The sequence below is a fragment of the Jatropha curcas genome, chromosome 5, assembly GCF_041381405.1.
Source record: "Jatropha curcas cultivar XTBG-Jc1 chromosome 5, XTBG_Jcur_1.0, whole genome shotgun sequence".
NCBI lineage: Eukaryota > Viridiplantae > Streptophyta > Magnoliopsida > Malpighiales > Euphorbiaceae > Jatropha > Jatropha curcas.
In genome coordinates, this window is record NC_143155.1 from 2639777 (window position 1) to 2666326 (window position 26550).

At 30.3% G+C, this 26550-nt stretch overlaps 1 protein-coding gene, 1 non-coding gene and 1 pseudogene across 2 annotated transcripts; 2 read left to right on the plus strand and 1 right to left on the minus strand.

The window, feature by feature from the left end:
- Positions 1-4596: 4596 nt before the first annotated feature.
- LOC149496042 (cytochrome P450 71B34-like) lies at positions 4597-6158 on the plus strand (annotated as a pseudogene).
- Positions 6159-15244: 9086 nt separating this feature from the next.
- LOC149496043 (cytochrome P450 71B34-like) lies at positions 15245-17536 on the plus strand. The gene is made up of 2 exons (XM_089720951.1): positions 15245-16160; positions 16771-17536. Exons 1-2 carry the CDS (start codon positions 15261-15263, stop codon positions 17389-17391), a joined length of 1521 nt encoding a protein of 506 aa, XP_089577077.1. The 5' UTR covers positions 15245-15260; the 3' UTR covers positions 17392-17536.
- Positions 17537-26219: 8683 nt separating this feature from the next.
- Positions 26220-26326, minus strand: LOC119370857 (small nucleolar RNA R71). Its single transcript, XR_005178400.2, has one exon. It is a non-coding gene; the product is annotated as a small nucleolar RNA R71 (small nucleolar RNA).
- Between the last annotated feature and the right edge of the window lie 224 nt (positions 26327-26550).

Below are 26550 nucleotides of genomic sequence, written 5' to 3' on the forward strand. Positions count from 1 at the left end.
TATATATATATATATATATATTACTTTTGTTCCTTTTCACTTTTAGAAGTTAGCATTTGGATCTAGTGCGTTTCGCTTACTTGAATTTTATTGTATTTTTCAAAATAATAGTGGTAAGGTGTTCTTAACGCTATGTTATTTTTATACATTGTTTTGATAAGATATGATAAGTTTGAGGAATTGATCTTATTTTTGCGCACATTGGGGACAATGTGCTAGATTAAGTTGGGGAAAGGAAAATTTTAGTTAAAATTTTATTTTTTTTATTTTGTTTGTTTATTTCATTAGTTTAATATGGTTGGAATAATTGTAAGCAAATTTAAAAATTATCTTCAATTCATTAACTTGTGATGAATTTAGTTGCTCTTCGAAGTTAATTATTTTTCAGCTTAAATTTAAATTTTTAACTTAACATGTTTCTTTGATTTAACCATTTGTTTCTAAGATTATAAACATCAACTTTGTGAAAATTTATGATATATAGATGTGTTTTAATCAAAATTTATTTAACCTTGGCATTCCTAGAACAAAATTAGAATTTTCTTCAAGACAAATTTTTTTTGTGCTTACATTTAGAAAGAAATGATTTAGGCATTCTTTGTTAAAAACCTCATATCTAGCTTAGACCACCTAAGAAATTATGACCTTTGCAACCCATTCGAAGCCTATATCAAATTTTTATTGTTCACCCATATTTAAACCTAGCCATTAAACCAAATTAATTTTCAACCCTAAGTGCAATAATGTGAAATTGAAGGATTTGATTTTTATTAAAACATAGCAACAAAGGGAGAAAATTTCATTAATACTAGCAAATGAATGAAAAAAAAAAAGAAGGAAATAAAAAAAGAAAAAAAAAAAAAAGAAAACCCCATAAGAGAAGCAATTAATCAAGAATTCAAGTTTGGGGAACTTTAGCAAGGGAGAAAATATCAAAAGTGTTATGAAGAGACCTTGCCAAAAATAGATCTAATTTTGAGCTAGTAAGAGACTTCAAGTTAATCTCCCTTCACAAATAAAAATTCGTTTTTAATATAAATGAAAATCCTGATATTAAACATTATTTGTACTTTTATATACCATATTATCCTTTTCTTTACTTAGCTAAGATTATATCCCTAAAATCCCATTACAACCTAAATAAAGACCTTTTGATCTTTTAAATTGTATGCATTTAAATTGTGGAGAAGAAATGACTATTTTTGCCTATGAGAATGTTGAACTTGTATTCAAACATCTTATTTAAAGGTTAAATGATTTTTGTAAATTCATATTCTAATTATCATAAGTTGAATAATTGTTGATGATAAAAATCTTGTTAACTTATGTTTAATTAAGGGAATGTGTTTTATTGAAAATTAAATTTTGGCTAGAAAATGATTAGCATAAGAAACACATGATTTATTCTTATGTTAATGACTTTGGGTACTTATTGAAATTGTGAATGATTATTCCATACCATAATAAGCTAATATTTTAGTTTTGTTGCTTGAGGACAACCAATGGTTTAAGTTTGGGGAATTTTGATAGGTGTTATTTTTATAATATTTTTAATGTGGTTTTTATTAGGATTTGTAGTATTTTTAATTACTTTAATTAATTTTTATTTATGTTTTTGTTCAAAGCTCCCTTGAATCATGATGCACTTAATCTTAAGGAAATTTGTAGGGTTTTGGCACAGAGAAGAGTAAAATAAAGCAATACACTCATGCCTTGCCGGTGCTAGTTAGCACACTCGTGCTGGATTTAAGGAAAATCAAGTGAAGACACAGACTCTAGCATACCCGGACCGTGATTGAGAGAAATTTAAAGTCTAATGAAAATTTTATTCCCTTAAAACAAGGAGAATTTTATTCCCTTAAAACAAGGAGACTTTATTCCCTTAAAACAAGGAGAATTTATTCCCTTAAAATAAGGAGAATTATTCCCCTAAAACAAGGAGAATTTATTCCCTTAAAACAAGGAGAATTTATTCCCTTAAAATAAGGAGAATTATTCTCTAAAGAAGGTGGGATTTCTCTCTCATGAAGTCTATACAAAGAGAGGAGGAATTCATTGTAAGGGGATCATCTCTCATTCTATTATTCTTGTACATAATTTTCTCTCTTCAAAATTTCAAGTATTCAAGAGTTGTGCCAAGATTCAAGGAAGCCATTTGGAGTCAATTGTTAACAAGTTCTTATTTCTAAACTCTTAATCTTGTTTATTTCTTTCATTATCCTTATTGATTATGGAATATTTATCAAGTATTGTTGAGTTTTATTTAAGTACTATGTGTAACTAAATTCTTATACTAGGGGTTTGATGTAGCTTAATCTCTTTTCCAATTTATGTAATTAGATTTATTTTTCCTTATTCAAGTTATGATTTATTGATGAACTTAATGCTTCTAGGCAGAATTTTCCCCTAGATTGATTTATTTCAATTATCACTATCGGAAGAAGGATCTTTGATAAGAAAAGGTTAATAAAACACATGAGAATAATAACTTGATGCAGAAGCTATATGGTTTGACTCATGGGGGGTTTTTATGATTTATCAACCTTAAATTGTAAATTCATGAACAACTACATAACTTAATGATTTAATTCATATTTGATTGCGCTATTGGAAGATAGGTAATTCAATGGAATTAAAATAGCTAGCAATACATCGGAAGAGCTTGTTAGTGAATTAAGAGTTGTTTCCCCTACTTGAATAATTAAATTGATTAATGAACTAATGAAATAAATTGGAAAGAATTAAGTGAAATCAAAACCCCTAGTAGTTTTAAATCCTTGATTTCTTTAATCAATAATTGCTTGCTTGATCTCTTCTTATTCTCTTTTATTTGCTGAATTTAATTTCTATAAACAATTTCCTCTTTTATCGTTTAAATAATAATAGGATAATATAATTTTGGTACTTGGTACACAATCCCTGTGGACACGATACTCTACTCACTTTATATTACTTGTAGCGATTTTCGTATACTTGTGAAAAATGCTTGTCAACGGTAAACTTTACTTGAATGACCATTTTATTATATAAAATAGAAATACATAGAAACAAGATTACAAGTAGTTTTTAGGGCAAAGTGTAATGTAAATAAACATTTTATTTATTTTAATCTAAATAAAAAATTTATATTTTAATATTACATAAACAAAAAAATTAAACGAGTACAAATAATGAGTATAATAAACGTGTAATGCACGTCATAAAAAAAGACTAGTTGAATTAAATACCTAAACAATTTAAATTTAAATTTTGTATATAAATCTTACGACTTAAATTTATGAACCGACCAGTACTAAGATTTGGGAGGCTTAACTCCACCTAAATCCGCAACAAGCCTAAACAGTCGACGTTTTAGATAAACTGAGTCTCAAGCTCATCATGCCATAACTTTTACATTCATTTACTCAAATGTATCACGGGCTTGCGGTCCTCAATTAACTTTAAAATAAATCCATAACTCGTACATCTTCAATATATAATTTTAATGAAATCTATTATACAACTCACACTTATATAATTACGGAGCTCTACATATTAGAAAAGAAAATACAGTAATCTAATTACGGAGCTCTACATACACTTTCTTGATTTTTCTTGACTATTCTTTGGGTTGGGCTTGGTTTGAGTTTGGATTGGTTTTAGACCGGTAATTCTAGATGATAATAATAATAATAATAATAATAATAATAATAATAATAATAACAGTAACAAAAATAATAAAACAATATGTATAACTATAATATAAGATAGAGAATAGCTAAATTTACTAATTTATTTATTTATTTATTAATGGAATTTAAGCCCAATACATTTTTTCTTTTCGGCTTATTGCGGTCCAGCCTCCAACCAATATTCTTATTTAAAAATGAATACATGTATTAACCATACTATTGAAAAAAACCGTGACTATTGGATCAAAACTCTCTAATTAATTTCAACTTTAATTCTACATTGCACATAATTTTAATGGAATTTTGGAAGAGATTCTTGGTTTTCATTAATGGAATTTGATTATTAGTTATATATATATATATATATATATATATCAACAACCCCCACCATTTATAAATATTATATTGGGACAGAATCATAAGCACATGCATCACATTTTAAACTGGAAAAAAGAAAAAGGGAAGAGAGTTGAAAAGTATGGATCGGATGCATATACAGAGACACAAAGAAAGGTGTAATAAATATCATCACCATCTTTATTTATCATTAAAGTATCATATGCAAATCCAACTTTTGTAACATTATAAAATTATATATTATTTTGAGACAAAAAAAATTTTATTTAAGTAGTATTTGATAAAAAATGAAGTGTTTAATGTTAATCATTGACTAATATAAGAAATAAAATTAAAGATAGTTCATGCATGATTGACATGTGAAAACATGTGATAGGAAGTTATTGGAGCAAGCTCACATATAAACATATCACAACAAACACCAAAAAAGAACCAGGAAAAAAAAAAAAATTGGTTTCTCCATCTCTGCTTTTATGGTTACTTCCGCTTCTTCTTGCTTTATTTCTTGTTTAAGAAGGAGGACTAGGAACTAAGAGAAAAGGCAAGAACCTCCCACCTGGTCCTCCTAGACTTCCAATAATAGGCAATTTACACCAACTTGGGGCCTTACCTCATTATTCTTTATGGCAACTATCCAAGAAATATGGTCCTGTGATGCTTCTGCAATTTGGTCGAGTTCCTACAGTTATTATCTCCTCTGCAGAAGCTGCAAAAGAGCTCTTTAAAGCAAATGACCTCAATAGTTGCAGCAGACCTCGCTTGGCTGGCATTGGAAGGCTATCTTACAGCTATCTTGATATAGCTTTTACACCATATGGAGATTAATGGAGAGAAATGAGAAAGATTTGTGTTCTTCAACTTTTTAGCGCTAAAAGAGTTCAATCATTCCAATCCACTAGAGAAGAAGAAGTGGGTTTTTTAATCGATTCGATTTTAAAATCTTCTTCAGCCTCTTCTTCTCCTGTTGATCTAAGTGAAAAGACTTTTTCTCTTACTGCAAATGTTACCTGTAGAGTAGCTTTTGGGGAAAGTTTTCAAGAAAGAGGACTTGCCCATGAAAGATTTCAAGAAGTGATTCATGAAGGGTTGGCTATGTTGGGGAGTTTTTCTGCAGCTGATTTTTTTCCTTATGTGGGTTGGATTGTTGATAGGCTTACAGGTCTCCATGAAAGACTAGAAAGAAACTTTCAAGAATTTGATGAGTTATACCAAGAGATTATTGATGATCATATCCAAAAGGGAAAATCAGATCCTGGACATGAAGATATCGTTGATGTTTTGTTGGATATGGAGAAAGATCAAACTGAATCTGGTGGAATTCAATTCTCTCAAAATCATATCAAAGCAATTCTCATGGTAATATTCTTACTGATCCGTAAAATTTGACACTATTATTATAGTTCAATAAGTTAGAAATTTGAATCTTGATAATTTCTCATTTTGAATTTACAATTCTAGTTCTTAATTTTGGCTTCAATTTGGCACTCTTGGAATAATTCAATTTAACATTATATATCACAATATATTTATCGCTGGAGCGGACACTGGAGCAATAGTCTTAGTCTGGGCCATGGCAGAACTTGTTAGAAATCCTAGAGTAATGAGAAAAGCACAAGACGAAATCAGAACTCTTCTTGGAAACAAAACAAAAGTATCTGAAACTGACACTGACAAGCTTGAATACCTAAAGATGGTATTGAAGGAAACAATGAGATTGCACCCACCAGGAACACTATTAATACCAAGAGAAACCATGTCACAGTTCAGCATCAATGGCTATGAAATTCATCCCAAAACTCGAATCCAGGTCAATGTGTGGGCGATAGGAAGAGACCCTAAACCTTGGAAAAATCCTGAAGAATTCTTTCCAGAAAGATTTATAGATAATTCCATTGATTTTAGAGGGCAGAATTATGAATTGTTACCATTTGGAGGTGGCAGGAGAGGCTGTCCTGGTGTCACAATGGGATTGGCTTTGGTGGAGCTTGCATTTGCAAACCTTTTGTTTTGTTTTGATTGGAAGTTGCCTAACAATATGGAGGCAGAGATTAATATGGAAGAGATATTGGTCTTACTACTCATAAGAAAGAAGCTTTAATGCTTGTACCAACTAAATATCAACTCATTTAGAATAACGAATAGATGTCTCAACTGCATCGATTTGAGAAATTATAGCTCCGTCTACCACGTCAGCTATAGACCCATAAAATGAAATAAAGTTATATCAACAATTTATTTTTTTAGCTTATTTTCTGTTAATTCTTTCACGTTTCCAGTTTAGATAGAGATAGGAAACGTAGTTGTGTTGGTTTAAGAGTTACTCATATGATACTAGAAAAATGCAAATTATTGATGTTGCTTTATTTCATTGAATGAATTTATAGCTGATGTAGTGGATGAGTCTATGTAAGAATTTCTCCTGGCGTATTGCTTTTAGCCCGATATTATTGTCTAGTCTTTCTCTTTGAGGGTTTGCTCTCCATGTACACCAAAGGAAAAAAAAAAAAAAAGAAAAGAAATAGACGGCTCAAAGAGCTTTGCTTTTTATTTATATTTATATCTATATATATATATATCTATATAAATATATAAAAATAGAACTTCAAGGCTAAAAAGGCACAAAACTAGAGCTTTGAAGTGCACATTTGCTTTTTTTCTTTTTGCATTTTTAATTCATTGTTTTATTATGTAACTATTAATTATTCTCATTTATTGATATAAAGTGGGAAATTTATATTTATAACGTCCTTTGTTTTGTATTCTTGGCAATCAATCATTTGTCTTAAATGTGAAAGAATATTTCATGAATACAACATGCAAAAATAGTGTAAATAATTCCTTTTCTCAAAATAAATAAATAAATCATTTTTCCATTTCCTCTCTCTTTCCCCTTCTGAGAGAGGAAGCTACCGAAAACCAATAACAACACAACAGAGAAAAATAATAGAAACTTCCATCACAATTTGTGATCGAAGTTTTCTAACACGTCACACTATTAATATTTGCATGAAATTTGATGCACTTATTGGTTTACAAATCCTACCAAAGTAATACTTTTCTTTTAATGAAAGAAATCAACTAACTCTTTGCTTCTTTTTTTTTTTCGTTTTATTAATTATTATAACATTTGTGAATTTTTTTTATTATTTTTTTTACAAATAATGCAAGATCTTTCAAGATTATTAGTTTGATTTATTTGATTAGTTTTTAGTTTTTATCTATTTTATTTACTATGTTTGTGTATGAATTGGACATTTGGCATGGTTAAAGGGTTGTCAACCGGTTTTTTTTTTTTTTTTTTGTATCTTTTTGTTTAGTTTTCTTCTAAAATGTAGATTCTCACACGTTAGTGAAATAATGTCCTTGATATATTGATTCACATATGGTGCACTCGGATTTAGACTCAAAGAACAAATAATTAGCAAATATTCCTTTTATTTTATTATGGGAGTGCTAGATCTATATTTATAAATAAATATGAAATTTTTTTTCTAAATTCAAGGCAAAAAAATAATGAAATTTTGACACTTTATTTCTCTTTTTTTATTGATTACTTAGGTGAGTATTGAAGAATGATAGGAATAATAACAAAATATTATAATCCGCACATCGCGCGAGCACGTGACTAGTAAATATATAATTTCTAAGGCTTAAATGCTTATGTGGCAACATATTAGAGTATGAAACTAATGATATGCCATTTTTTTTCATTATAATTAATTTTTTTTAAATTTAATAAAATCAAAAAGTTTTTTTATTAAATAATGGAGTTACAAACTAATAAATCTTAATTAATAATTTTTACATTTAATAAATATTAAGTTTTTTTATTAAATAGTGATAGATTTAGAAAAAATCTATCCATAACGCCCATGTAGAAATCTACAAGATATAGACAAAAAGGGGAGAGAAAAGAGAGGCCTTAAGCCTGCAACCACTTCGATGTTTAAGTTAGTGAGAGAATATTAAATAGTTTATCACTTTATATATGAATATGGCATCATTTTATTTAGACCAAGTTCAGATACAGAAAATGAATCCAAAAAATCAACTCCAAATAAGCAATCAATCAAACTCATTTAGTTCAACTACAAAAAAACTTTAAGCAATTTCAATTTCAATTTCTATAGTTAATGAATCCAATATTTAGGAGTTTATATAGCGCATTTATTTCTATAGTTAATATGAAATATTTAAATAACTTTTAAAAAACCTTAACTTTTTTCTTTTTAATATGAGGTATTAAGGCTAGTATCCATTGTAACGGTCTACAAATTTGACTAATCCTTGTTTGCTCTTGGAGGCAAAAGGGGTAATTAGCCCGGAGAGAGTTTGTGTTGCGCAGGATCAAACCCATGATTTAAGTTATAGTGATCGACCCTGCAAATGCATAGACCTATTTAATAGAAAAGACAAGCCATCTACCACTATGAGTTAATAAATTATTCGTAAATATTATTTCTTAATTCTAATAAAGACCTTTAAATAGCTAACAAATTTGATTTTTCTCAAAAAAAAAAAAAAAAAAAAAATCATTCGATATTTTTAAAATTTGAAAATTGAGGTCCTTACTAATGTAAATTTCACCAAGTTATAAGGATAACAACACAACAATTACTTTTAGAGGCACTTTCAATCATTTAAAATCACTCAACGGGAGCCAACAGTTGAATCTTACAATATACAGACTAAATAGTATAATTTAAAAAATTGAAGTCTGCATTAGTACAATTGAGCAAAATCTAAAAACTATAAGGTGATTACTCCTTTTAAATATTAATGAAATAATATAATCTTTTATTTGATACAAAAAAATATTTATTTAATAAATAGAAAATTGTGAGCCAAATAAAACACTGGTATTGTAAGTCAAATTATTCACATGCTGATTTTCATATTTGGTTTTAACTTCCTTCTAATATTGAAGCTCTTCTTGTTTTAGATATTACTCATTAATGAAATCTTTCTCTTCCTTCTTCAAAAGGATAAAAAAAAAAAAAGAAAAAAGAAAAAAGAAAAAAATTCTACTTATGAATTTCTACTTAAAAATAAAATTCACTAATAAGTTAAATTAAACACCATTTTCAAAAGAAAAACTACAAACTAACCAAAAAGGCAATCACCTCCACATACTAAAAGAAAAATGAATAAAAATCAATTGAGCCCATGAATTTGTTTAGCATGATAAAAAATGTTGGATTTAACCTTTTTAATCAATTTAAACCCTAAATTTGTTTAAAATGATTAAGAAGTTTGGGTTTAAGGTTTTGGGTCAATTTATTTCCCTCTCCCTCGAAATTGTTTAAAAATAATTAAAAAGATCGAGTTTAATATTTTGGGTTAATTTAATCGCTGATTCTTCATTGTATTTATAAACATTCAAGAATATAGTTGAGATTGGGCTATATAATTTAGTAAAAAAAATTAATTTAAATATGAAATAAAGGAAAACTATATATAAAATGTATTATACCCTCTTTACCTTGACTAATGATTTTGAGTTCATAAATATATATTAGTTTGAACATTTTAAAATTGATATGAAATTCATGTATTTCTTATGTTGAACAGATTGAAGTTATAGTGTATGTTTTGCAAATTTACAAGTGTTATAAAAATAACGCTTTTATAAATAAATACATATATATTATGAAATTAGTGGATGTCTTATATAAGTTAGAAGTCTGTATTCTTAATTCTTGTGAACTCTATCTTTCTAATTTCTGTAGGACTCTATTAGGGTTCCACTTATATATATATATATATATATATATATGAATTCTCATTAATAATAATAATACTCGCATATTCTCCCTTATTCTTTCTTTATTCCTCTCCCTATTTATCTATTATTTTATAACATATTATCTGCACGATTTAGTTCTACTATTTTGATTTTTATTCAACGGCTCTCTTGATCAAATCGCGGATAGCAATTACAAATTGCTTCAAGAAATATCTCTTGATCAAATCCCTTACTAAGAGGATAATTTATAGTGTATGACAATCAAAGTTAAGATTGATATATTTTAATTTATTTAAGTTTGAAAGGTAATCCTTTATATTCTTTTTATATTATTGCGTATAATTTGGTGTGTAATGGTTGCACGTTTAAATACTTTCTATAGTGTCCATGAAGTTATTTTATTTTATTTGGTTTTATGAACCAATCAAACCTTAAATATATTTAATTATTATGCTTATTCGTCATAAATACGGAATTCAGCTCATCAAAGTATATTTTACTTTTTTGGTCCTTTTAGTTGTTCTTTTCTTAGTCTCGTAAGTGGTACACTCTTATTAAGAAAAGAAACAATATTTATGAGAATGATATTTCATCTTCAATTAAATCTTTGGTCTAAATTTGACCCATTAGACAAAGATAATTATTAGTCATTTTATGATGGCTACAACTCTAAGTGTTTTAATTATCGTAGCTTGTTAATTGTTATATTTTATTTAGCCTTCTTATATAATAGTTCAATTATAAAATGTATGGGCAAAATAAAATATTCCAAGTAATTATTGGAAACGTGAGCTGACCGTGCTTTTAACTATATCCAAAATTCATAAATGTTTAATATTTTTATATCCTTGTAGTATTGAGATTATTATTTTATTATAATTATTGTTATTTATTGGCATATAATTTACATGGGTACATATTTTGAGATCTAATAGATTTTTGTTAGTAATATTATTATCACATTTGGAGCCTATATTAGCTCTTAAATTAAAATTATCGATGATATTTATATCTTGAATATACTCCTGAAATAACAATATCGAGAGGAAAGATTTAAGATATATTTTGGATTTATTTCATATCCTTTTATCATTGAGCAAAATAAAGAGATCTTAATAAACATTATGAGATCGCCCAACTGGATTTTGTTCCATTCCTTGAAGTGAATGGAATAACATATATATGTGTATATTAATGTTTACTCAACTAGATTTGATACATTCCTGAATTGAATGCAATAATATATGATATTGGGCGTAAATAATGACAAAGATATACTTGTCATTTAGAATACCAGTAAGATCATACTTGAAGTATCTTAATAATTATGGTGGCCACATAATTAAGAATAAATTTTACCACTAGAAGTGGTACAAATAATGTGTCATAGATGAATATTAATTATCTATTTGTTATACACCAAAAAATGGAAAAACAAATTTGACTTTGGTAGTAAAAGAATATTTAAAGGCTCTGGAAGAGCACATATTACTACTAAGAAGAATGCATAATGCATTATTTTCAAAGATATTCATTAAAAATGGATATGGTGGTAAACCAAAAGTTTACAAATCCAATTATTTTATTATTTGGCATAATCAATTTGACAATCTTGATCAATGATGATGCAAAAAAGAAAAATTTAATCCTTATAGGGATATTTCTTGAAGAACCAGAAATTTGAAGAAATCTATTGAATTTTTCATTTTTAGTTTGTTCTTAAATCAAATTAATTATTTAGCAATTGCCAAGTAGAGTTCAAATTGAACTACTTACATTTTTAGAATATATAAAGGTTAAATCCACCATGTGGATCATTAAGATGTTTTATGGATGCATTCAAAGTATAGTTACATCATATTATTAACTTGTAACCTGAAGTTTGCAAAGATTATTGTCAACTTGCAATCCGAGTTTGTAAGATTAATTTGTGAAATAATTTGATTAAGAATACAATTTCCAGATTATGCTAGTAAGCTAATTTATCTTGAGAATGATGATGAATTTACACGTCGGACCTTTAATGATTAACATGTGTTAATTGAAATAATTTAGGGTAACCCGCCGTTGCTTTTATTTATGCTCAAAATGATTTAATATAATCATTTATTAAATGATTGCAATTAAACGCAAGAAATCGGTCGCTAAGCAAACTTCGCGACCGATTTGCGACCGACCACCATCAGTCGCAAAAGTGCTCATCGCAAAATATTTTGCGACCGATTAGTTCATCAGTCGCAAATTAGCAACTGACAAAACTAAAAAATCAGTCGCAAAATTTGGTCGTGTTTTCCTTTCGAAACGTTGTCGCAAATTGGTTGTAGAAACAGTCTGTCGCAATTATGAACTGCGGTCGCAAATTTTAAATTTAAAGTTTTTATTTTTGGTTGCAATTCGGTCATAAATCTGTCGCAAAATAAAAAAAAAAGAAAAAAATAAATATTATTATAAAACCATAATTTTTTTGCACCTGTGAAAATTGGCGCATATATATATAACAAACGCAATTAAAAAACAATATAAAAATGTAATTGTTAATGTAGTTAATGTACTGAACAAAATCTCAAAAAACAACTGGAAAACTAAAAAGGTCCAAAATCAAATCTACGCGGTTGGTCATCTACACGATTCAATGTTGAATCGCCGGGAGGAGTACCTGCTGGATGTGCTGTAGTGTCGGCAGGGGTGACCAAGGTATCGTCTGCAGCATCAGGATCAGGAGACGGTAGTGGCTGCTGCTGAGATGTCGAAGCATTTTGATCTGTAGCAAGTGCAGGATCAGAGGAAGAAGTACTAGCATCGAGCTAACCGGACAGCCGCATGACATGCGCTCTAAATTCTGCAATTTGTCTCTCCTGATCATCAACACTTCTAACTTATTAAGGTTATTTCTATAATAAGGGTAACTATATATAAATGTAAACTCACTAAGTTCATTTATTCAATACTAAGGTTATATATAGTTATATATATATATATATATATATATATATATATATATATATATATATATATATGAACCTACTATAATAAAGGTAAGTGTACGATTCCACATGTTGAATTTTTTGGAAAAAAATTCGGCAGCACTTCGGCACAACACAATCAAATCTCAAATACAAACACACTTCAATGAACACTTCTATATCATACCAACATTCTCCAAAGGTAAAATGGCACCTACTAGGCCTTCAACCCAAACGCATCATTCATTTAAAAAAAAAAATATTTAAGAATAATAATAACAATAATAACAAATAAAATGCATTATTTCATAATTACAAAAAAGAGTAATTTTAGTTACATAACTATGTTTATTTGTCATTTATTTTATTTACACAATTATATTTATTTATTTGCACATATTTTAATTGATTTAGTTCTTTTTTTAACATTAATTAATAACATGTAATTTTTTATTTTTCAATCAAGTCAACACAAACTAAAATTTTAAAATTGCATTACATAAAATTACATTGATTAAATTACATATATAATTTTGCCTAATTCCAATTTTATCATTCTTTTCAATAACACATGTACAAAATTCAACACCAACTAAATCACAACTACAAATCTGTCGACAACTAAATAACAACTCATTTTTTGTCATGCAACAAAAAAAATGAATTCAATTTAATAAATGAATTCCACGCAATATTACAATAAAAATGAATACAATTTAATAAATGAATTCAATTTATACTAAACAATATTACAATAAAAAGATGATTATAATATATAAAATGATTATAATAAAAAGACATAGATTGCAATTCACAAAAAAAAAAACGAAAAAAAAAAATCAAATGTACCTGAACTGACTGATGACTGCGAACGCCAATGAGAAGTGATCCTCCGGCGACCGGGGTTGCAATGGAGCGGAGATGGAGGCGTCAGGTGGCTTGGAGCGGCGTGGCAAGAGACTGGGACGACACTGCGAACGGAGGAGAAGAGAGGAGGAGAAGAAAGAAAGAAGAAGGAGGGCGTCTGGCATTTAAAGCCCTTGAAGGACAAACTGTCTATGCTAATGAATTTACGACATGCCTGAAACATGGTAGATTTGGTTCCAAAGATAAAAAAAAATGAAAGAAAAGGAGCGAGAATATTTAAGATTGTCAAGTTCTAGAAAGTAAATTCTAAAAGAAATAGTATCACTGTAGTCAAAATAATTGCCATTATTAATTCAGTTTGAGATCATATCATTATATAAAAATAGAATTAAGTACATAAGAAGCAATATTACAAATAGCTTGTGCGGCAAAATGCAATACAAATTAACTACTTATATTTCTTTTAATCTAAGTAAAAATTTATGGTTTAATATTATATAGATAAAAAAAATTAAAATAGTACAAAAATGAGTATATAATGAGTATAGTCAACATTCCAATGCATGTCATATAAAAGAATAGTTATATCCAAAAGAACAAATTAAAACAAACTCAAAATTTTAGTTGTGATGTTATTCCTTTTCTTATTGTTAAATACGTATTAATACTTATATATAAATTATATTACGAAAAAAACTTTTGAAGCTAGGACGGTTACAAAATAAAAAAAAATCCTAGCCCATCTCTTCTCTCCTCTTCATTAAAATTTTTTATCTATTTCTCCATCAAAATACAAGAATCAAGCGTATAGATATGATAACGCCTCCCTCTTATTTCTCTTATTTCTCTTTTTTTTTTTTTTTTTTTTTTTTTGCAAATATTTATGTATTTTGTCAAATAAATTATAGATTTATGTTTGTTGACATGGATCTATGTAAATTATATTTCCGTTATTTTTTTGTAATTTATCTCCATCTTGATTTAGAGAGTTTGTCTAGCCAACTACTTTAAAATTCTATCAATTTTTCAAGTTCACCTTCCAATAATTTTTATTAGGATTTCATAGATCATTAAACGATGACTATTTTAATTATAATAATATTCTATATCTAGTCTTTAGGAGAGAGCTTCTGTTCTCTTTGTATTATTTGTATTAATTTGGAGTTATTAATGAAATTTTAATAATATTATATTCAAACAAAATTATAACCTATGGTTGGTTCAGTTGGCAATGCAGGCTGAGTACGTGGAAAGAGCTCTCGAGTTTAATCCCTACTAAACACTTAACTGTGACTAAGCCTTGAGCCGGATTAATCAGTCCTTGGTATTAAGATCTGGATATATATACTGGGAGTGCAAATCAACTGCTTGAAATTCATGTCCAAGAAGACCTCATTTAAAATCTTTAATAATATTGATCTTCATCTATTAAATTATGAAGCTGGTTTATTAAATCTATTAACGAGTTTTTATGAGTTTGAGTTTTTAAATCTATTTTTTTAAGTTAATCGTACTTAGTTTAATAAAGCTTTCCCTCAATTAACCTGTTTACAAAAAGAATAAAAAATAGTATTGGGGTTTGGTGTTACAGTTTTTTTTCCTATATATAGTAGTCTCCTCTGCTTCGAATATATGCTCTTCCAACACAGACAAAAAATGGCTTCTTTTCATCTACATATGTGGTTATCTCTTCTTCTTCTTCTTCTCTTACCCTTCATTTTTCTTTTGAAAAAGAAACTAAATAGCAAGCACCTTCCACCAGGTCCTCCTAGACTTCCTATAATAGGAAATTTACACCAACTTGGGACCTTACCTCATTACTCTTTATGGCAACTGTCCAAGAAATATGGTCCTGTCATGCTTCTCCAGTTTGGTCAAGTTCCTACACTTATTATCTCCTCTGCAGAAGCAGCAAAAGAGCTTATCAAAATAAATGACCTCAATAGTTGTAGTAGACCTCGCTTGGCTGGTACTGGAAGACTATCTTACAACTATCTTGATATAGCTTTTACACCTTATGGAGATTACTGGAGAGAAATAAAAAAGATTTGTGTTCTTGAGCTTTTTAGTGCTAAAAGAGTTCAATCGTTTCAATCCGTTAGAGAAGAAGAAGTGGGTCTTTTCATAGATTCGATTTTAAAATCTTCTTCTTCTTCTTCTCCTGTGGATCTTAGTGAAAAAATTATGTCTCTTACTGCAAATGTTACTTGTAGAGTAGCTTTTGGGAATAGTTTTGCAACAAGAGGATTTACCCAGGAAAGGTTTCAAGAAGTGATTCATGAAGCTTTGGCCAAGTTAGGGGGTTTTTCTGCATCTGACTTTTTTCCTTATGTGGGTTGGATTGTTGATAGGGTTACAGGTCTCCATTCAAAACTGGAAAGAAGCTTTCAAGAACTTGATGAATTCTACCAGAAGATTATTGAGGATCATATCCAAAAGGGAAAAGAGAAGCATGGACATCAAGATATTGTCGATGTTTTGTTGGATTTGGAGAGATATCAAACTGAATCTGAAGGAATTCAATTCTCTAAAAGTCACATCAAAGCAATTATCATGGTAATATTCCTATTGATTCTTAAAAACTTTGTTTGGTTAGTGAACTAAATTAAAAAGAAATAGAATAGCTAGTCAATAATTGTTTTTTCATCAAATATTGTTTTTTATAAATTTGAAAAATATCTATTACATATAATGAATTATTTTATGATTAAACATTCAACTAAAATTTAACATTATAAATTTGCTATTGGTTAAAATAATTATTTCAAGTTTAAATTTGAATCAAAATGATGAATAGCTATTCTATGTGATAAGAATTATGCTCTCTTCAAATTCAACAATATTTTATGGTTCAAACAAGACGTTAATCTCTTCATTCTTTAATTCTTTTTCTTCTTTTGTTTGCTAGTTATGAATTAGTTGAATTGATTTGTCTAGACCAAGTTCATGGGTTTACTCATGGCCCAAGCCAATGAAAAAAGAGTAAAACTATATTTCATTGTTGAATCAAAGCATTTACAATCTAACAAATCAATTAATTTACAATTAACTCTGAGTAATAATTTCTGATAAAAAAATTTTAGAATTCATGAGCAATCCTTAGTTCCGACTTGAATTTTTGACACTGTTAAAATATTTCAATGTAATATGTACACATGTATATCAGAATATATTCCTGGGTGGAGTGGACACTGGAGCAATAGTATTAGTCTGGGCTATGGCAGAACTTGTCAGAAATCCTCGAGTTATGAGAAAAGCACAAGAAGAAATCAGACGATTAATTGGAGACAAAACAAAAGTATCTGAAAGAGATATTAACAAGCTTGAATACCTAAAGATGGTGGTCAAGGAAACACTGAGATTGCACCCACCAGGAACACTACTAGTTACAAGAGAAACCATGTCACAATTTAGCATCAATGGCTATGAAATTTATCCCAAAACTCGAGTCCATGTCAATGTATGGGCAATTGGAAGAGATCCAAAAACTTGGAAAAATCCCGAAGAATTCTTTCCAGAGAGATTTATTGATAACTCCATTGATTTTAGAGGGCAAAATTATGAATTTTTACCATTTGGTGGTGGCAGGAGAGTCTGTCCTGGTATAACTATGGCATTGTCTTTGGTGGAGATTGCGCTTGCAAACCTTTTGTTTTGCTTTGATTGGAAGTTACCTGGCAATATGAAGGAGGCAGACATTAATATGGAAGAGGCATCTGGTTCTGGTCTTGCTACTCATAAGAAAGAAGCTTTATTGCTTGTACCAGTTAAATATGAACTTGCATAAAAAAGAATAAATGTCTCAAATAGCCTGCTATGTTTAATATAATGTTAGTACGCATGTGCTTAGTAGTCTTCTTGTTGGTTTATTTCACTGTTTAAATCATGACGTAAGGGAGTATCCTATCCTAAACTTAGCTTTTAATTTCTTAGAGCTTGGCTCTCCTCTTATATAATAAAATAAATTTTAGGGATGGAATTAATAAATAATTTGTTTGATTTGTGAATTTAATGGTAGAATATTTTTATATTCAAAATAGCGTACGAAAAATTTTACCTAAACCGGATCTATAGCCTCACTCGTGGACTAAACCAATAGAATAAGATTTTTCGTTGAAACAATGATATTTTTGACTATACACTGGGAAAAAAAAAAGTCGGAACATTTTTTAAAGAATTCTTACTATTACTGGTTGGATCCGTAAGGGTGGCTATAGACCCGGTTTAGGCAAATAATTTCCTATTTATTAAACATAAATTTAATTGAAAGTTGAATAGTATGTTTATTAGGATAAATAAATCTAGTTAAAGGGATCAGTAATAGATTTTTTTTTTCAGGTAAAGAACTATGAAAGTTTGTTATTTTAATGTTTATTAGGATTGAACCGATGGTCCCGATGTCCAGCAGGCTGATCCGCACAGGCCTGATTGGCCAGGACCATTTTTTTTTATATTTTTATTATATTGTAATTATTTTAAATTATAATTATTTAATTGTTATATATTATTAATATTTTTATGACTCACTAATTAAACCATGACCTACCTCTTAAACCAATGATCCCTTCGTATTTTGCATCCATACTTGCGAAAAATCATGCGCAAGGATCAAGTAAGGAGCCTCATTTCTGCAGGTGTGGACGGCAAAGTTGGATTCACAATTCATGAATGGATAGTAATATAGGTAGGAGATTTGGTACTTGTGAGAACTAGAGATGGACATATTACGGTTCCGGGAACCGTAACCGTTGGTTCGAACCGGTCTGGAACCGTAACCGGAACCGGTGGGAATCGGAACCGGGCCGAATCAGAACCGGAGAATTTCGGTTCCAAATTTTCTGGAACCGGAACCGGCGGTTCCAGAGAACCGGTCGGAACCGGACTGGAACCGCCGGTTCGAACCGGCAGTTCTAGCCAAACTATCAGGTTTTTTTTTTTTTTTTTTTTAAATTTTTGTTGTGAAATCTCTTAATTATGTTCAAGTCTTTAAAAAAATAAATTTAATTGAAGTATTTTCTAATTTTTTAGGTGTATCTTTTAATTTTTTATGTTCAAATATTTTTTTTTTAAACCGGTCTTCAAAATTTAAAATTATGTTCAAACTTTTTTAAACAAAAAAAAAATTCAGTTGAAATTTTTTTTTTTAAAAAATAATTATGTTCAAGTCTTTAAAAAAAATAAATTTAATTGAAGTATTTTTTAATTTTTTAGGTGTATCTTTTAATTTTTTATGTTCAAATATATATTTTTTAAAACGGGTCTTCAAAATTTAAAATTTAAAATTATGTGATTCGCCGGAAAATCGATCGGAACTGTCGGTTTGGTCACCGTACCGGAACCGGAACCGTTCCCGGAACCGAAACTTTTCGGTCGGTTCCGGTTCCAGTTTTTTTGGAACCGGAACCGCCGGTTCCGGAACCGTGGCCACCCCTAGTGAGAACGGATGGAGAGAAGGGGACATGGCCTTCCAGCTTAAATTTTTTTTTTTAATTGCTTTATAAGTGTTAATTTGACTATAATTATAGGAATCTCGGAGTTTGTTAAACATAAAGTATAATTGTCATTGCTTATTTCAATTATAAAGTGTAAACTAGCAAACAAAAGCTTATATTCGTATGAATATATTAGTCTTTTATCTTAACCTTTGAATTGCGATTTTGTATTCTTTCTTTTAATTCTAGCTAGCAGTTTTGGTGCTCCTAGAGCTTTGTGGTATGTACTTGAAGAAATTTGCAGAGTTGAAGGTGGAACTGAGAAGAACAGAAAGGCACATATTGAAAGAGATGGGTTTTGTTTGTCATGTTGAGCATCCTCACAAATTTATTCAAACTACCTTGCGACCCTTGAAGCGCCTGAAGAATTGAGGCAGGAATCTTGCAAATGATAGGTACTTCACGACAAAAAATTAATTGCTCCTAATTTTATCTTCCATATTTCTTCTGCCAGTTCTTTGTGTTTGGTTTTTCCAGTGTTAAAAGCAATAGAATGAATATGGCATCATTTTATTTGGTTAATCTTTGGAGTCAAATTGAAAAATATGTGTTGTCCTATATGTAATCACGCATTCACGCTATCTGCTTCTTAATTGGGTCGAGGGTGGTTATTTGATTGAAAGTATTGGTGAAAATTATAGTATGTAAAAATTGGTTAATATAATTCCTCTTGCATGTAGCCAATTGCTTCTTTTATTAATGGTTCACATGTGAAATTTTCTTAGTTTTGGCATCAGCCATTACATCCCTTCTTTTACTAGAACATAAATATTTCTTTATTCTTGGTCTGATTCTATATCAACTCTCTATTTGGAGCAGTTTGCGCACAACTTGATAATCAAAGAAATTGAGAAAGAAAGTAATATGAATTGAAGAAATTGTATCTTTGTTAATATTCTTGCAGCTACAGTGAATGGATATATATACTGTACAAATACAGGTGTGAAAGGAAGATATTGCCCTAGCTGTACAAGCATTATTATTGCATTATAATGAGCCCAAAATCATGATAAGTCAATAATGTGAATGTGTTAATCTGCTGCCATATTTTCGTGAATAATATCCTGTTAACACCCCCCTCAAATTGGAGTTGGTTGAGATATCAACACCAATTCCGAAACAAAAATGAGGAAAAATATAATTTAGCACGGCCAGCCTGTGCTAATCAGCACGCCCGTGCCCGCATTGAAGATACAATCCTGGCCCGTGCCGCAGCAACACGCCCGTGCTAAAACCTCCAGACTTTCAGAGCCTAGCACGCCTCTGACCATGCTAGAGCGCACGCCCGTGCCAAGCAAGGAATCCTAAACTAAGTCAAAAGTTGCCAACCAATTTTCACCAATTTCAAGAGCTACTCTTGGACAACTTTCTTCACATACAAATCAAGCCTTAATTTATGCACATGTGAGAGAAATTGAAGGCTTGATTGAGAACTTTATTCCATAAACAAGGTGGAATTTATTCCCTAAACAATGTAGAAGTTCTCTCCCAAGAAGTCTATATAAAGAGAGGAAGGATGCATTGTAGAGATCCCATCTCACACATTACACTACACTCCACTCTTTCTTTCTCTTATAGTTTTGTATATAGTTTATTTTTAGAAGTTAAGTATTCAAGCATTGTGCAAAGTTTCAAGGAAGCCATCCAAGCAACTTATCACTAGTTCTTATTTCTAAACTCTTAATCTTGTTTATTTTTTTCATTATTCTTATTGATTATGAAATATTTATCAAGTATTATTGAGTTTTATTTAAGTACTATGTCTAACTAAATTCTTATACTAGGGGTTTGATGTAGCTTAATCTCTTTTCCAATTTATGCAATTAGATTTATTTTTCCTTATTCAAGTTATGATTTATTGATGAACTTAATGCTTCTAGGCAGAGTTTTCCCCTGGATTGATTTATTTCAATTATCACTATCGGAAGAAGGATCTTTGATATGAAAAGGTTAATAAATCACATGAGAATAATAACTTAATGCGGAAGCTATATGGTTTGACTCATGGGGAGTTTTCATGAATTAACAACCTTAATTTATGGATTCATAAACAAACTACAAAACCTAATGATTTAATTCATATTTGATTGCGCTATTGGAAGATAGGTAATTAAATGGAATTAAAATAGCTAGCAATACATCGGAAGAGCTTGTTAGTGAATTCAGAGTTGTTTCTGTTGGCTCAAGGGTCAAATCTCGGATTTTGATGATTAATACAAAATAAATAAATTTAAATTATATTTGTGCTAATTTTATTTTATGCAGAATTTCTTTGGAAAGAAATCATACAAGGCAAGTCCTACATTGAGAGTGAAGATTTCGAAGATCCTAGTCATCTAGGCATTTAGGAAACTTTGTAGGATAGAGAGAAAGGTTATATATGAGCACAAAAATCTTTTTCTCTCTCAAAAGTATTTTCGGAAATTATTTTTTTTTTTAAATAAATTCCTTTATTTTAATTTTCAAAAAATATTCCTTTAAATCGAAAAGATTTATTTTCCTAAAACTAAAGAGATTTCTTCTCTAAAGTTTTTGGTAATAAAATCATTCACTTTTTCGGAAATATTTTCTTTGAAAGATCTAAAGTATTTTAAAATTATTCTCTTACCTTAAAAATAAAGGAAAATCTTTTTCGGTTTTGGTAAATGCATCTATCCGCAAATAATTCTTTCCAAAATAAATGCTGTCAAAAATCTTTTCTAAAGGAAAGTGAAAATCGGGTTTTATTCTCTTACCAAAAATTATTTCACCAAAAAGGATGAAATAATTTTTGGTAACAAAGATTTTCACATCTTCTAAAAATAAGGAAAGAAGATATTCTGTTTTCAATCTCTTTCCAAAAGTGACAGCTTCCTTGTTTCCTATATATAAAGGAACATTCACGCCTTAAACATTTGGTGAAGTAAGAGTAATTGTTTTAAGAGCACTCTCTCTCATTGAACGAATCTTTTTCTCTCAAAACTTACTCTACCCCCATTTTCTTTTCATCTCTACACATAACGTTTTCAATATTTAAAGTGAAAAGAATTTTTACAATTTCTTTTTGAAAAACAATTCTGTGTTCTAATCGATTTTCTAATCTGATAAAATTATTTTTCCTGTGCTTATATAGGCGTTTCTTTCTGTCTATTTAGAATCTGTATTCTACAGTAGACAGGCTCTTTATTTTGTTAAACTTTTGAGTGTAATAGCTTAGGTTAGAAGCTATTGAGATAGAGGTTATCAAGCGACCTTCTCCATGTGTGGGATAGCAATGTCTTGAATTGAGTTTTCTGTACTCTACCAAAAACAGAAAGGGTTGAGGTTAACTAGAACCTTTGGAAAATCTAGTGGGACAAAAAGGGTAGATCTAGGTTGTTGATCTATTTGCCTTGTACTGTTGGTTTGTCTCTTACCCTTTAAAAGAGATAACTTAGTGGAGGATCTCAAGATGCGTCTTGGGGAGTGGATGTAGGCGAGTTAGTGCCGAACCACTATAACTCTCGGTGTTGATCTCTTTATTTCTGAAGTTTGGTTGATACGGTCTCTTTCACACTCTTGTTTAATTTTTAGAAACGCTGAAATTGTTAATATTCAGATGTTCTAAAACGACAATAAGTTTCATCTATTCTAAACGTTAGAACTCTGGTATTCTAATATAGTGAATATACAATGTTCTAACTGTTGTTCTATTTCCAATATAATTCACTGTTTGGGTTTCTATTTTGTTTTCTAAACTTTATGAGGATGTTCTAATCCTGATAACTCTTCATCATAAAGTTACTTTAACATTTGATTAAGACTCTGTGAAGAAGTTCTAATAACTATCTTTCACATAGTGTTATATGGTTTTGCAAACTTTATGAGGAAGTTCTGAGTTCAATAACTTTCCTTCATAAAGAAGCTCTGATATTGTACAAGTCAGTGTGAAGCTGTTCTAATCAATAGCTGCACTTTGCACAGACTTTCTATATCTGAAATTAGAACATTGTGAGGAGATTCTAATCCATATTCTACTCTCACAAAGTTCTGTGTGTTTTTCCGCTGCACTTAGAATTCTAATTCTTGTTTAGAATTTCTAAAATTTATTTCAGTTTTTTTTTAAAACCCAATTCACCCCCCCTCTTGGGTTGTGCCATACACACTCGGGACCCACAGTTTCCCCTACTTGAATAATTAAATTGATTAATGAACTAATGAAATAAATTGGATAGAGTTAAGTGAAATCGAAACCCCTAGTAGTTTTACTTCCTTGATTTCTTTAATCAATAATTGCTTGCTTAACTTCTTATTTTTACTTGTTGAATTTAATTTCTATAAACAATTTCCTCATTTATCATTTAAGTAATAATAAGATAACATAATTTTGGTACTTGGATTACAATCCTCGTGGAAATGATATCTTACTCATCATATATTACTTGTAGCGATTCATACACTTGCGAAATAAGCTGTCAACACCTTCTTGTACAAGATCTTTAATATAGTGGCAATCCACTTCCATGTGTTTTGTTCTCTCATGGAAGACAGGATTGGAGGCAATTTAAATTGCACTTGAATTATCTACATAAAGAGGTGTGTAGAAGTTAATCTTGACACCAAGTTCTTCTAAAAGCCTGCGAAGCCAAATGATTTCAGAACATGCAGTAGACATGGATCTATATTCTGCTTCTGTTGAAGATTTGGAAATACAATCTTGCTTTTTACACTTCTAAGAGATCAATGAAGTTCCCAAAAACATACACCAGCATGTGGTAGACCCCCGTGAGATTCGACGTCCAGCCCAATCTGAATTAGTGATAGTGTTGATTTTTATAGTGTTTTTATTGTAATTTTCACTAAGATTATTAGAACTTTTAATTTATTTAAATTAGTTTTTATATAATATTTGTATGTTTTAAATCAAAAGCTTCCTTTAAACACAACTCACTTGATTGGAAAGAAAATTGTAGGATTTTGCAAAGAAAAGAACAAAAACAAGGCAAAGTACAATTGGCACGCCCCAGCCCGTGTTAAGAAGCACGGCCGTGTCTGGCACAAGGCGAGACAAACTAAGAGACAGAGAGATGCATGCCCCAACCGTGCTATCCTGCACGGCCGTGCGCGCTATCACCAAGACTTCCAGGAGACTGCACGGCCAGATAGCACGCCCGTGCGCGCTAGCTTGCCAGACCATGCTACGGAACACGGCCCGTGCCAAAGCCTCTAAACCTTCAAAGCCGGGCACGCCCCAGGCCGTGCCAGGCAACACGCCTGTGCAAAGCAAGAAAGCAATACTTTGAGTCAAAAGTTGCCAACTAATTCCTACCATTTTCACAAGATGCTTTGGATACCTCCTTCACATGCCAGTCAAAGTTCAACCATGTGCAATTGAGAAACCATCATTGAGAGCAATTCATGGCTTGATTTACAAAACTTTTCCACCTCACAAAGTTGAACTTTACTCATTAACATACAAGGCTTGTTCCCCCAAGAAGTCTATATAAGGAAGAGAAGGAGCCACTCCAAATAAGAAGCAATCCCATCTTTCCTACACTCTACATCTATTCTTTTCTCTTATAGTTTTATAGTTTTATAGTTAGCTTCATTTTCTTTTAGAAGTTAAGTATTGAAGAGTTGTGCAAAGTTCAAGGAAGCCTTTCAAGCAATCCCTCTCTAGTTCTTATTTCCAACTCTTAATCTTGTTTATTTCTTTCATTATCTTTATTGATCATGGAATATTTATCAAGTATTGTTGAGTTTTATTTAAGTACTATGTGTAACTAAACTCTTATACTAGGGGTTTGATGTAGCTTAATCTCTTTTCCAATTTATGCAATTAGATTTATTTTTCCTTATTCAAGTTATGATTTATTAATGAACTTAATGCTTATAGGCAGAATTTTCCCCTAAATTGATTTATTTCAATTATCTCTATCGGAAGAAGGATCTTTGATATGAAAAGGTTAATAAAACACATGAGAATAATAACTTGATGCGGAAGCTATACGGTTTGACTCATGGGGGGTTTTCATAAGTTAATGACCTTAGGTTATGAATTCACAAAACAAACCATAAAACTTAATGATTTAATTCATGTTTGATTGCACTATTGGAAGATAGGTAATTAGACCGGGTTAAAATAGCTAACAATACATCGGGAGAGCTTGTTAGTGATTTTTGGGTTGTTTCCCCTACTTGAATAATTAAATTGATCAATGAACTAATGAAATAAATTGGATAGAGTTAAGTGAAATCAAAACCCCTAGTAGTTTTACTTCCTTGAGTTCTTTAATCAATAATTGCTTGCTTAACTTCTTATTTTTACTTGTTGAATTTAATTTCTATAAACAATTTTCTCATTATCGTTTAAATAATAACGAGATAACATAATTTTGGTACTTGGATTACAATCCTCATGGGAACGATATCTTACTCATCATATATTACTTGTAGCGATTCGTACACTTGCGAAATAAGCTGTCAAGTTTTTGGCGCCGTTGCCGGGGAATTGGCAATACCAATATCAATATGAATTGTCTTGTTATTAATTTAGACACTTACTTATTCATCTTTAATTTCTCTATAGAATATCTCAGGTTTTATGCAAAGAAGATCCAGAAGGACAGAACCTCTGATCTTTGATCCAGAAATAGAAAAAGCCTGCAGAAGAAACAACGCAGCAAGGAGAGCACAAGAAAACAGATCCGAACAACAATCAAACATGGACGGAATTAATCCTCAACTTCAGAATATACCTCTTGCTGCAAATCCTCAAATCATACAGCAGCCAAACGTCCGTACCTTGCGAGATTATACTACTCCTTCTCTCAATGGAGCTACCTCCAGCATCACTAGACCAAGAGTGGAAGCAAATAATTTTGAAATCAAACCTGCAATAATTCAAATGCTTTCCACTTCTATTCAATATGGAGGACTGCCTAGTGAAGACCCTAATGCTCATATCACTAATTTCCTGGAAATTTGTGACACCTTCAAACAAAATGGTGTTTCTGAAGATGCCATTAAATTGAGACTCTTTCCTTTCACTCTAAGGGACAAAGCAAGATCATGGCTACAATCTTGTCCTGCTGGAAGTTTTACAACTTGAGAATAGTTAGCCTAAAAATTTTTGGCAAAATTCTTTCCATCTTCTAAAACAACCAAATTAAGAAATGAGATTATGACCTTTGCTCATCATGATCAAGAAAGCTTGTATGAGGCTTGGGAAAGATTCAAGGATTTGTTTAGAAAATGTCCTCACCATAGTCTGCCCAAATGGTTACAAGTCCAAACTTTCTATAATTCATTGTCACCTAACATTAAAATCACTTTGGATGCAGCTGCAGGAGGATCCTTTGAAAGAAAAGAGATCGATGAGGCATACGATTTAATAGAAGAAATGGCAAGCAATAGCCATTATCAAAGCAGTTCTGAAAGAAGAAAAACTGCTGGAATTTATGAAATTGATGCCATCATAGCACTAAATGCAAAGG

Bases quoted from the DNA above. Each gene is read 5' to 3' on its own strand.
- LOC149496043 (XM_089720951.1), top strand. From the start codon at position 15,261: ATGGCTTCTTTTCATCTACATATGTGGTTATCTCTTCTTCTTCTTCTT. The intron at 16,161-16,770 runs GTAATATTCCTA...CATGTATATCAG, and splicing joins ACATCAAAGCAATTATCATG to AATATATTCCTGGGTGGAGT.